Raw genomic sequence first — 13,665 nt, 5'->3', positions numbered from 1 at the left:
TCACCTAGAAAATTATACAAATGCATTTCTTTTTATGTTTTATTTTTCTACATATTATCTGTCAACCTCAAGCAAATTGCTTTTGCCATGTTCCAGCCTCACGATCTCCATTTTGTTTGACTCTTTATCTTGGTACCCCCCCAAAAACCCCAAATCTGCAATAAATGCATTACAAACTCCAGGAAACATAATATACCAAGAATAACAAGTAAAGCGCCAGCCTATTTCAAAACTAAGATGTGAAGTTGTGGAAATGTTAGGCTAAAATAATTGGGAAGACCAATCCATGTTTAGAGAAGGTTCATCTGGTAACTGATTTAGAGATATCATAATCATTTGTATTTACAATTAAAGGAAATATTGTTAAAGATATGATGGCACTGATTTTTAAAGCAAAATAACTATTCCTGTTCTGCTTATACAACACTATTAAATTTGGGTTTCACTTGACAAAAATGACAATCATGTGACCATATAACAGTCATTTCTGATTTTCACTTTTCAAAAGAAGGTAACCTTTTTGAGGAAAACAAAATGCATGTTTTCCAAAAGTGCATATATCCTGTTTAAAGTAAAAGATAATTTCCATAATGGTTTTGTTTTTAAACTAAAAGTACTAAACCAAATTATGATAGTTGTTTTTTTCTGAAAGATTTCCTATGAGACAACCTATATTGGCAAAATATACTGGGTTTTTATTCACAGTATATGCAAAAAACATTTTGTGTTTGAGAAGTCCTCTAGAATCAAACGTAGATATTAAAGTGCATAAAAATGCAATTTGACAATACAATTGCTCGTTAAAGTGACACCCCCATGATGTTTACTGAAGAGCTTGTTTTGGAGACCCTACCAACCCCTTTCCGATGACGTAATCACAAGGACATAATTTATTCTAATGTTTTCACTTATTCATACATGATGCCAAGGGTTCAAACTAAATACTGAATGGTCACACAAGTGTCAGCACTCAATATATTGCAAACAGTGCCAGCTTCAATATCTGGACACAATGTTTTTGAAAGATTAAAATGAGGGTGTCCTTTAAAAACAGCCCCGTCTAAATATAAATCAAGCAATCCAAATCTTAAAATGTTGATTATGACGGGAAGTCATCCAATACTATACTGAACATATTTTATATGATATTATCTGAGGGCATACCATTATCCAAGAGGTACAAAATGACAGATCGTTTTTCACTTTCTGCAATTTTTAAAGAAATATTATGACCCAATGTGTTGTGATGACTAGTATCTCGTTAACCACATGACCCATATATGTGAAATGTTGGATATGGCTTTGCTATTGATTCCTTCAAAATAAAATGGAAGCTTTTCTAACATTGGACATCGATTAGTTAGACCGACTACTTTTGATACGCCCCTCATATTTTGATAGTCATAGGAGTGTCTTGCCCATCAAAATATTTACAGGAAGCCATCATATATATCGGGAAGATTGTGATGAGTGTAACCTTAGGCTGTAGTCACTTCATCATCTCACTGAGAGCATGGATAATTGATGCGACGTTAAGCAACAGTTACCCACTCACTCACTCAAATATATGTGTATGATTAAACATCATAATGCAATATGTATAATGGCTTTACTATACAATGTTTTTTTGCGAGTAAACTAGCACTCTTAATGTACGTGTTTGAAGCCCAAATAAGACAAAAACATGTTAGAATGATGGCGTGTCTTTTATTTATAATTCCGTGTATTATTTCCCCTTTATTCCATCTACGTGTATGCATCGTGCTTATGAACGGAGAATCTCAGACTCCTGGATGTTGACGTCATACTGTCTCCATTTCCGGGTTTAAACGTCACCCGAGTCGTCGTCCATATCCGTGATTATATGGCGCTCTTCTGCATGGTCTTCTCTGAATGTCTGGCCCAAGACAACTTCTGTATCGGGAGCTGCATTCCCGACGACGATGTTGAATGCCGCCGATGCACCGTGACCACCGTGACCAGTCGCTCCGAAATGGAGGGTTTTCTGCCCAAGGTGTTAGGTCAAGATCTGGCAGGTCTCTGCATCTGACCAGAGGGTTTGTACTGCAGAACAAAGAACCAGACATATCAGCATTTTGGTACCGCTGAATGAAGAGGCAACTAATTTGTGTTTTGAATTATGCTGGTGTGTATTTTTGTATTACAGGGGTTCTGTATCTGAGTAGAGCACATAGAAACAACAACATATGCCCGTCGGAACATAAGGCTAAATGAATCGCACGATTAAGCTTGGAGACTTCGTTTGTGCATGTTATCGAATCCCAAATCTGAGTATGTTCATGATATCAATCACCGGGTTGTCTGGTCCAGACTCGATTACTTACAGACCGCCGCTATGTAGCCGTTTTGTGGTGAGTGTGGCGTTCAGTGACAAACAGGCGATGGATTAACGAATATCCTATCTCCAGTTGCTAAGAGACACTTATATATAATCCAGTAGGTAAGAGACACTTACATATAGTCAGCTACCTGGAGTGCATATGGCTGGATGAGAGCCAGTCTGGCATTATCACAGACAACCTTGGCAATCGTCACAGACTGGAGAGAGCGGAGCTGACCTGTGCAAAAAATCCCGCAGAGATATATTTGCCGAAAGAGAACTGGATAAGAATGCAATCTCTGAAAGGTTAATCAGTTTTTTATATATATACTGACATGCAAAATATATTAGGCACCTGGTTTGTGGATTATTTTAAATTCTGCGCTGTTTTGGTAAAATGTATACATTGTTTGTGGCTTGTACGTCACAATCAAACACTTTTTCACAAGATGCATGTTTTGTTTGAAATAAATGATGCAAATACACCAGGTGTGTATTTACTTTTGTCAGTATATTTTAATTCTCAAATCCTGTTATGGAGTCAAACTTGTGAGTAAGTGTGGTGTGGCTTGGCTTTAAGCAACATTCAAGCAATATCATGGCGGGAGACACCCGAAAATGTTTTCATACATGTGGGAATCGAACCTGGGACTTGGGGCATTATGAACGAACGCTTCAACCACTGGACTACCAACCCCTCTGTTCCAGTGGCAAAGTGTTCAGAATGACAGAACGAACACTGTGATGATGTTAATGGTATGACGGCAGTTACACGCATGCATATACTCTGCAAACTAAATTTAACGTCTCACCTATAGAGAAGCGGACTGGATCCATTGCCGTCTCGTACCAAAACCTGTCCCCTTCTTTGAGGAGCTGGAACTGGGTGCCAATGATGCATGCAACAGTTGGTCCGACGATACCTCCAGGGAGGGGGCGTTCGCTGATGGCACCAGGGAACAGGTCGATGTCGTCAGGGTGACTGGAAACAGGGAACTATAGGTTATAATTTGTCAAGACGTTTTAGAATAATGACGTCACTGGTATTCCGTCAGCCTTGTGTTAAGCGAGATGAATACTTTCTGTGTGACAGTTTTCCCGTTAATTATTCAACGTTGATTAACTTCGATAAATCCACAATGAAGTGTAACAAGAACTAATTTACATTCTATTTACAACGTATTTCAAATTCATATTTTAAAGGTTGCCTAAATTCGTCTTATTATTGTCTAGGCGTTGTAATAAGTACTCTGGTACTCCGATAAGTCGTATTTGTATGATTAAGGTAATCGTTAACCGCTAATTTCATGCACATCCCAAATAAGTGATTACAGGTACGTGTTTGCTTGGACTGCCACTGTCCCCTACCCAGATCCTTCTGCAGGTGACCCCTTTGTATGCACCGGCATTAATATACAATAGAAGCTGGCAGCTTATGTTAACCAGGGCAATAGTATCAACTCTCTGCGCATTATTTAACGCCACGGATCATCTACGATGCTGATATTAGGTGCCCTTACAAATGTATATAATATATTACAGTATACTTGTTTGTAGTTGATTTAAGTTTAAATGGAGATGTATCATGGATTCACTTGTATAGCCGTCCCAGAAGACGAGCTGCGTCACTAGGATGATCAACAAGCCCGTTGAACCCAGTTCCAAAGTTTTCAGCTTCAGGAAGCTTGCACCATCTCCTCCAGGCGTTGTATCCTGGCAGACCATGATCTCGCCCTCTCTGGATGTTCAGAGATGCCAAGTCCAGACTATTACCCTCCTTGTCCAAGAACAACTTATTGGTCACATCCGGTGTCATGAAACGGTCAAATGCTTCGACATGGTCTCTGGTCATTCCGCCGAGCAGCCACGGTATTGACTGACCTTTCGTGTCAAAGATCAAAGAAGCGTTGCCAAACATTGACGTCAGCGTAGTTTTTCCATGAATTTCATAGGGGGATCTTAGCTGGGAGAATGTTCCACGGATTAAAGAATGTCCAAAACGGTAGGCTGCAGTTGAAAATGCGTTTCTTATGCTGGGATCTGTATTCTCGTTGTAGACGGTTCTGTATCCACCTTTGCTCGGTTCCAGTCGAAAGAACTTTATGGTGTGCTTGTTGAGGATAACTGGCAAGAACTCCTCGTATGTGATTTTCTGGATCATGGCACCAACAATCCTCCTTGTTTCTTGGAAGATACACTCGTCGTCCCAGTGAGGATTTAGTTGATTCAGAGCTCGGGCGATCCGGTTGTGTTCTCGCATCCATATTGTATGCATGCTGGTGAGGCCGCTCTGTTCGTTAACTCTTTCATCACCTGGCGACCAAAGTAAATTGCATGTCATCATTTAGGTTTTGTGACGTTGAAGGAAAGATTTTACTACTTCTTGAGAATTTCACCATCTGCACATTTTATCATGTCAATATTGAAGCATACTGTTCTTCCAAAATCTCTTTCAAGGTTATCAGATGAATGAGTGAGTGCGTTGAGTTTTACGCCGCACTCAGCAATATTCCAGCTATATGGCGGCGGTCTGTAAATAATCGAATCTGGACCAGACAACCCAGTGATCAACAACATGAGCATCGATCTGCGCAATTGGGAACCGATGACATGTGTCAACCAAGTCAGCGAGCCTGACCACCCGATCCCGTTAGTCGCCTCTTACCACAAGCATGGGCTACTGAAGGCTCATTCTAACCCGGACCTTCACGGGTAGGTTATCAGATGAACGATAGCATACACTTTTCACGTAACCCATAAGCAATTGTTCCCATTATAATGAATAAACTTTACAAGGTTTTGATAGTTTATATGTAATCAGGGACGAAATTGAACTTTTGATTGTTGTTATCAATACTTTCAATAGTACATATGTGAGGATCTTGCACCTATTTGTTGGTAAATGAGATATTTTGAACTTTTCGGTCATTTTACATGCATTAAATAGGAAATAGTACAACTGCAGCTTTGTCCAGCAATACAACACTCAACACGCTATAGTTGTGTGTTGTATCAATACAACCAACTGTACTGTTTCTTCTCTTCCTTTTGCGGCCATTTTGTAACATATCTTGGGTTACACTTCATGCGTTTCATTGCTGTTAAGATGTGCTTGATTATCACTGATATCCGAATGCCTGGCGGCTAGATATGTAGAACACTCGACTGAGTGAGGTCAGATTTTGTATATCCATTCATTACACACACACGTCATGCTGCAGACCATTCGGTAATATGGCCACAGTGGACGTACCCCCTGGCTACACGTGCTATGTAGCGTACAATAAGTGTCCTTGACATTGGAATTTCCTGCTGTACCCTAATCCCACTCGCATAGTGTATACGCTATCTTTGGGGATATGTTTATTAATAACACAAGCTCAATACCGTTTGTAATATTTTGATCGCCCAGTGGTTCTCTAAATTTCACAATTACAAATAATATTTTCCGTCCGTGTACATCATGTCTGTATATCATCTTTGTAAAGAGCCACATAACAGTATTTAGTAAGACATCTTACTGCATGTAATGGAAAGTGTATTCCGAAGAATTAACTCTGCCTGAACCTTGATGTTTGCGCTTTGTAGTGAGTGAGTGAGTGGGTTTTACGCCGCTTTTAGCAATATTCCAGCAATATCACGGCGGGGAATATCAGAATTGGAATCACACATTTGTACCTAAGTGGGGAATCGAACCCGGGTCTTCAGCGTGACGAGCGAACGCTTAACCATTAGGCTAAAACATAAGACGACAATGTCAGATAATTCGAAATCTCGATTATACGGCTAAACAGATTCCATTGGGCATGAACGGAAAAACGGCAGTGGAAGCTATATCATATTGAATGTATGACTGATACCCTGTGATGCTACCAGTTGTCCCCGAAAGGATAAGAAGTCTTGCCTACCGATGACACCCGCTATTCACACAGTCTGTATAAACATTGAACTAAACAAACACTTACCTGCTAGGAAGCAAGAACTGTCAGAAGGTTTTTCAGGAATGCAATTTTGCATGTTGGAATTCGGAAGCATCTCAAGTCGATCATCTTGAAAGTCTAACAGTCCTGTGACATACAAGAGGCCAATTAGTACATGACATAAACAACTGCTTATAATATTACATATAGTTATAATAGTAATTAGCCTAAGTATATGCATCAAGATATACAGAAAAAATCATAGTTCTTATATTTTCAGTTTACGTAGTTCTAGTCTCCCACCTTTAAATGATAGAGAAATGAATTTTCAAATTCTCTAATTTGCTCACTAACCCGCTACAGTATTGTGAGTGTTTTAGGTAAATGTTTGTTTTCTCACAGTACCCAAACCATACAGAACATGTACATACACGGACAATGCATCATAGACACCACCAGCTCAATACGCCGGAAGCCCCGTTTGAAGGAACGTAACGATAACCACACGGTTTGTTGCCGTGTAGTGAGTGAGTGAGTGAGTGAGTGAGTGAGTTTAGTTTTACGCCGCTTTTAGCAATATTCCGCAATATCACGGCGGTGAACACCAGAAATGGGCTTCACACATTGTACCCACGTGGGGAATCGAACCCGGGTCTTCGGCGTGACGAGCGAACGCTTTAACCACTAGGCTACCCCACCACCCCCTTGTTGCCGTGTAAGTGTAAAAGGAACGGTTGTAGGAGATCCCCTTGAGATACACCTGTATTACCATATTCATGCAGACGCAGTGCATCTTGTTCCTCTTGAGTGGACCCATACACGGCGGACCCATCCACGAAGGCTGTCAGCTGGTTGAGCTGTTCTACAGGCTCTGTCACAGAACATCATACAGTCAAACACAGGCTGCATCGGAGTTACTTTTCTTGTTTCGTATTGTATGTTTAACGCTTCAGTCAGCAACATTCCAGCCAAGTATATAATCCAATCTGGACTAGACAATCCAGTGACTGGAATCTCGTTTTTGGAACACGATGACATACATAGTCACGTCAGTGAGCCTGATCTGACACTGATTCCAGAATATTAGTTCAATCAAGGAAATCTTAATCATTAATAGTACTCGGAATAAGATGAATAAATATGTCTCATGTCAACTTACCAAATTCACAGTCGGTGTTTTGAACTTGAATAGAGCGTACGAAGTTTAAACACGTCCTGTTTGTGAACGTGGGATCGCCGGGCGGGATAGGAATGGGGAAACAGACATCCCTGCAACAGCAATATTGTCACACATCATGTAAGTACCGATATCCCAGTCAATACACATTGCAATGACATCCGCCAGACAAGGGGCAGATAACCCCGATGAGGCCATGCTATGTGTCTCCATACATTAAACCTTTTACAGCATTTATCTTTAATGTAAGACAGACAAAGTCTGTATAATGTCTTTTATGAAAACATGTCAGCGGGATTCGTCAATTCTAATTGTAACAAAATATTCTACGATGGGCAATATATGCGTTGATCACTGACGGGTCAGAAAATACAAAAATTCGCCTCCTCTGTTCGAAACATTGTCTAAGCACCATAGCTCTGTAATGAAATCCGGAAAATACTTGTATTTACCACATTTTCATAGTATTAAAAAAAGATATAATGGTTTCTCTCTTGCACGATAAACAAACGGAAGAACGCCTTTATAAGAACAAAAACAAACAAACAAACAAGAGATGTGCATGCCTTACCTGTCCTCAAGCAGTGCTATGAGCTCTGGTGGGCTGTCAGGTGGGATATCATCTACACAGCAGGTGATAACAGAGTCATCGGCACCTGCATGGTATAAATTGTGTATATTGTGCAAAGACACTGGCAGATGCAGATAATGTTTAGCATCGATGCTATACATATCTGTTTTGCAATCTCACAAACTGATATTTATGCCGTTGATGTACCATGTATAGCTGACCTACCTGTTTGTATGGGGGTGATGATGATGTCGTGGTCAACAAACTGACCTACCTGTTTGTATGGGGGTGATGATGATGTCGTGGTCAATAAACTGGCCCCATTGCATCACCAGGTGGGTGTGGACAGGTGATTCTGGAACATTCTCATCGCTGGCATGGAGGGTCCTACTCACGAGGCGGGGGTTGGGGAGATCGTTGCCATCGCTACCACGAGCTCTGGGCTCGGAAATTCCTAAACATTTTGCAACCATAATCTAACTCGTTGTCATTTGGCATTCTGGATTAATAAAAAGAAATAATTTCGTGCGGCAAATACGTGAAAAATATAATTGTGAATTAGTTTTAGCAAAACGATTCCATTCTCAAGGGGGAAGAAGAGAGTGATCAGTGAAATGCAATGGAATGAATTTGTAAAATTGAAGCAGGGATTGAAGCAGAAAAATACTAATCTGATATCAATAGTGAACGGTTTAGCAACACGGCGCCTTGTGGGTTGTACATGAAGAGGACGGATACCAGTGATAGTAGCATATTTTTTTCTTAACACGTCCTCAGTTTTTCGATAGCAAACATGATATCACATATGGCAAAAAGCAGGAATAACATGTTTTACATATTTCACACTGATTGAGAAATGGCCTTGTTCCCCCCGATCCACGCACCTGAATATACTGCTGAGTGTGGAGGAAAGGTAAACGGCAAAAGAAAGTGCACCGAGTTTGTTTGGGGTTTTTTCAATTAAAGAAACTGTTTTGAAATTAGATTACGTCTTTTCAACTATCAGTCATCTGTACAAGTGATCTGTTTTGGGGTCATAGGGATAAAAATGAATTGGTTTGATGAAGAGTGAGTGAGTGAGTTTGCCCGTTTTTGAAAAGCCAGAGTGGTCTTTTGAAACAAAGCGTAAAAATGTGTGAAACAGAGATCCGAACAGTAAAACAAGTGAGTCTTGTAAAAGATGTGATATGTAACAATGAATAATGTGTTTCACCGCGGGCGCCGTGATTGACGTGTTCTGCATGAGTCACATAGACGTGTACAAAGATGTTATACCAACATTACCATATTGAAAATGTAATTATAAGAGTTGCTTTGTCCTATTTCAAGGAAGTATAAACTTGCTGCTATTTGATATGCAAGTACCTTTTACAAATTCTGTTGTGTCGAGTGAGTGAGTTTGGTTTTACGCCGCTTTTAGCAATATTCCAGCAATATCACAGCGGGAGACACCAGAAATGGGCTTCACACATTGTACCCATGTGGGGAATCAAATTGGGTCTTCGGCGTGATGTGTTCGATGAAGAATGGGTAAAGAAATGAATTTGCATCCATGTGACATTTTTTTAATGTAAATTTGTGCCGAAAGCTTGAAAGTCTAAAATGTCAAAGAGACCTATCAGCATTTGTGTTTTATGCAAATTATATATTTAAGTTTTTAAAAAGGCATGTAGACGTAATATTCAGTTGAGCGCCGGTATAGTTATTTTTACGATATTTTTTATTATATATGATCAGCTGACATGTATAGTTGCTTTCGCTAGTCAGATTACGATTAACGCATATGATATATTTTCTTACCGTCGTCATACACTGGAGGCAGGAATCTCCTGAAGGGAATGAAAGCCTTTCCCCATCGCGGGTTGTGGAGGTTGTTGCAGCGGCCGTCAGCTGTACGGTAACGAGAGTGTGGGTCACAGGTGATCACCTCGTCCGTTGGGCAGGTTCCATTATTTCGAAAAAGATCTTTAAAAGACGAACTCTCGGAAACAAGATTGGATACCTCCGCGACGACTTCCTGTCGGCTGTAGTTGGTAAAGGCGGGACTATCGGGAAAAGGGAAGCTTTTTATTGGGACTTCAATGTTATGGCTATGGTTTGTCTGAGAGCGGAAGGTCGCGGGTTCGATCCCCGACCGCGTCATACCAAAAGACGTTAAAATATGGTACTTGTTGGTCCCTGCCTGGCGCTCGGCATTAATGGGTACAACAAGGACTGGTCGGCTCGGAGTCAGTATAATGTGTCTGAGTGGGGTATTCATGCTTCACTGCGGCATGGTATCTCAGTGGGCTAGCATATAAAACCAGTCTGGGCTAGTACAAGCATCCGCACATACACATACACACGCATGCACGTCGTCATATGAGCGAAATGTTCTCAAGCACGACGTTAAACCCAATTTCACCTCACCTCACCTATGGTTTGTCTCTTTTATGTATAGCATCACTACATACGGCTTACCTGGATAACAAAGGGAACTTATAAACACGAGATGACTGGCGTTCCGCATTTAGTCGGCATGATCCGATACCCATCAAAGCGGCATTTAACCAACTCACTCACTAACTCGCTCATTCCACAAAGTACAAGATTGGATGTGCCAGATCTGAAGAGTTCTTTTATTTATTCATTGCATGGCTGTTGTGGTAACAGTCATCCTGGGGGAATTGGGGAGGTCTAGTGGTGTAAGCGTTTTGCTGGTCCGGCTGGAGGCCCGGGTTTGATTCCCACATGGGTACAATGTGAGAAGTTCATTTTGGGGTCCCACGCCGTGATATATCGTAAAAGAGTGAAACAGCCAAACTCGCTGACACATTCCAGAAATACGCCTTAAAAACTTGAGATGTTCTATTTGGTTGGACGACAAAAGCCAAACTGAGAGTGCAAGTAAATCCCACTAACCAGAACACTGCTTCATGGAAAATAAAGCTTGAAAACATTTCGACGGTTATATTTAAGAATATTTAAAAGTATTTAAACTCTTGAAATTTACCTTCATTGTGACGTGTACATATATACCTACGTGGGCGACTAACGGAATCAGGTGGACAATCTATGTAACTTGGTTGACACATGTCATCGTATCCCAATTACGTAGATCATGACGTTGATCACTGGATTGTCTGGTCTATACTCGATTATTTACAGACTGCCACCATGTAGCTGGCAAATTGCTGAGTGCGGCGTTAAACAACAAGCTAATAATATACTTACGAAACCTTAGTGAGAGCTTTAATAGCATACAACCTCTGCCTCACCACACGGCCAAGCCTCACTGATTGAGCCTTTGTGTTGAGTATAACTGCATGGAAGTATTTGGCAGAGGTCCCTCCGTGGAAGTCAATACCTGAAACAGGTATTTTAAGGATGTATTTTCCCCAGAGTACATAGTAACAGTACTCCAACAACCATTTACAAGACTTGTTTGGAGGTGAAGTGCTATTTCTACAAATAATGACCTTACAGTTGATTTGAATGTTTGTAAACGGAAGGATTATTATTGCAATTTGAAACCTATGATTTTATTTCAGTTTTAAATCTTTAACTTTTAATTACATTTGAAACGATTTTAATATGAAAACATTCATGGCTGTATTTATCAACTGGGAAAATGTGTCGGGATAACTCAGTCCAGCTGACCTACTGCAAGGAAACGTTTCTCCTGGTCCTCGAGCTTGTTGAGCGCTTCTTCCAGTTCGTGTTCGACGTTTGGTCTTGCCTCTTCAACACTACGAGTCTCCGCAGCACCTTTCAGGCTCAGAACGAGAGCAGTACAGACTAGGACGGCAACAGACTGGCCATTCATCGCTCTGCCGGGAACGATGTTTACCACGCACCCCCAGACTGTTGAGTGAAATACTGTCCTCAGATTCAGTCAGATCCACGTCTTCATCAATGTCCTTGGGCAACCTCGCACCTATGAGCAGATAATCTATGTTTAATGACGGTGCTTTGTCAGTGGTAGGTAAATATACTTATGCTCCACTGGCCTATATTAAAGTAGGTACAACAAGCTTTCCAAAGAGTCACAATATGTCCATACACGAACTGGGGGTATTAAACTCCTTAACTTGGCCATTTTAAAATCGCTCCTCTCCTATTTAGGCTATCTGGTTTCATATCCAGAATACCAAAACGCTTATTAAAAGCGAAAAGGGAGTTGAAACCCTTATGAATGGATCTGTAAAATAACCGGTGACACCAGGTGTCTACGAAGCAGGCATGTGTCCTCATCCACGGACACATATGTATACTAAAAGAGTACACTGTATGATTCCAACAATATTGTGAGGATGTGTTTATGAAACAAGAAACGTATAAACATTTTTATTCTTCTATAAGGCCGGTGCTCCGTTCTTAGTGACTCGTCGCTGAATCAAACATCACTCCATCACTGGGGGCGGTGGGGTTGCCAAGGAGGTATATATTATATACTGAAAGAAAAAATAAAGGATCACATGAAAGCACAAGTGTTCATATATTTTGTTCCAGGTTTCTTCACAAGCTGTGCGATACAAAGCATATGAAGAAATCTGGGGAAAAAATTAAGGAACACTTGTGCTTTCATATGATCCCTGATTTTTTCCCTCAGTATATTAAAGCGGTCACTCTTCCCGCCGAAGACCCCAGTACGATGCCCCACATGGGTACAATGTGTGAAGCCCATTTCTGTGTCCCCCGCCGTCATATTGCTGGAATAGTGCTAAAAGCGGCGTAAAACCCAACTCACTCACTTACTGGTTTGGTCTACTCTGCCAGTTGCTGCTGCTTCAAACAAACCCAATAAACATGAATATTTTAAGAGCACACAAGCTTTACATACACCTCTTTCTATTGATTTGTACACAAACAATGTTATGCTTCTGGGCTAGGATAACTGCAGAAAAAGAAAAAAAATTCTCTTGTATTCTATACCATTGTATTTTTTACACAGATCGCATCAAAATCTGTGGAGCTCTTGTGCGAGTGATATTTTGGTAGAAGAGGGAGACAATTATATACAAATCAATATTTTAATGATTTAAGACATTACTACCAAAATATTATACTCATAGGCCATCTGTATCCAAAATTACTTATTTATTTCAAACTTCAAACGCTTGACTGATCAAATTTCGCTCAGTTTTGATATAAATTAGAAATATCGTCGCCATAGTGTATTGTATTGGCCTCTGTTAACGCCTCTTTATGCTATGCATATGGCCTTGAGCGAAATAGAGTTCAGGTGAGTTCATGGCGTACACTTTCTGCACCAATACTTCATGCCTTCTCGTTATCAAATACATTCTTTAAAAAAGTTTGGTAACCTGAACTTTCAACTTGGATAGGAAGTATAAGCGTTAACACACTTTTCAAAGACAGACATCTTATGAACGCACCACCATTTCTCGGTATCACTACCCCTAAATACAACGCACGTGCACAACACAGTAGCCCCATACACGTGCATAGGGTGTCATTCTTGATTTTAACGGTTTTCAAGAAGGTCGATAAATCACTGTAGATCATTAAACTTGACAATAATCTTGCATCACACAGTTGTTAATTTTTGTTTCGAGACGGATTATTTTTTTTTTTTTGAAAATGAAAATCGTACACATGCAAGTTTCACGTCATACATCAATCATCTTTCAAGAGCGATTACTGCACAAACAAA

The 13,665-nt window shown here is 40.4% G+C and overlaps 1 protein-coding gene across 1 annotated transcript; it reads right to left on the bottom strand.

Annotated features, from left to right (window-relative positions):
- Positions 1-2,022: 2,022 nt before the first annotated feature.
- Positions 2,023-11,814, bottom strand: LOC124288423 (chorion peroxidase-like). Its single transcript, XM_046724941.1, has 12 exons — positions 11,649-11,814; positions 11,223-11,355; positions 9,810-10,054; positions 8,284-8,463; positions 8,010-8,094; positions 7,421-7,530; positions 7,031-7,132; positions 6,307-6,408; positions 3,937-4,654; positions 3,154-3,323; positions 2,491-2,579; positions 2,023-2,064 (listed from the first exon to the last, which is right to left on the bottom strand). The coding sequence occupies exons 1-12, from the start codon at positions 11,812-11,814 to the stop codon at positions 2,023-2,025; spliced, it is 2,142 nt and encodes a 713-aa protein (XP_046580897.1).
- Between the last annotated feature and the right edge of the window lie 1,851 nt (positions 11,815-13,665).

The sequence above is a fragment of the Haliotis rubra genome, unplaced genomic scaffold, assembly GCF_003918875.1.
Source record: "Haliotis rubra isolate DU_JTF1 unplaced genomic scaffold, ASM391887v1 Scf418, whole genome shotgun sequence".
NCBI classification, from domain to species: domain Eukaryota; kingdom Metazoa; phylum Mollusca; class Gastropoda; order Lepetellida; family Haliotidae; genus Haliotis; species Haliotis rubra.
The sequence above is the reverse complement of the archived record's forward strand: the minus strand, read 5'-3'. Positions and strand labels throughout refer to the sequence as shown.

What these genes read in the sequence shown, in the direction of transcription:
- LOC124288423 (XM_046724941.1), bottom strand. Translation starts at nt 11,814, where the DNA reads ATGAATGGCCAGTCTGTTGCCGTCCTAGTCTGTACTGCTCTCGTTCTG. An exon ending in GAAACGTTTCCTTGCAGTAG is followed by an intron (nt 11,356 to 11,648) that starts GTCAGCTGGACT and finishes TACCTGTTTCAG; the next exon opens with GTATTGACTTCCACGGAGGG. An exon ending in GCCTCCAGTGTATGACGACG is followed by an intron (nt 8,464 to 9,809) that starts GTAAGAAAATAT and finishes CAAAATGTTTAG; the next exon opens with GAATTTCCGAGCCCAGAGCT.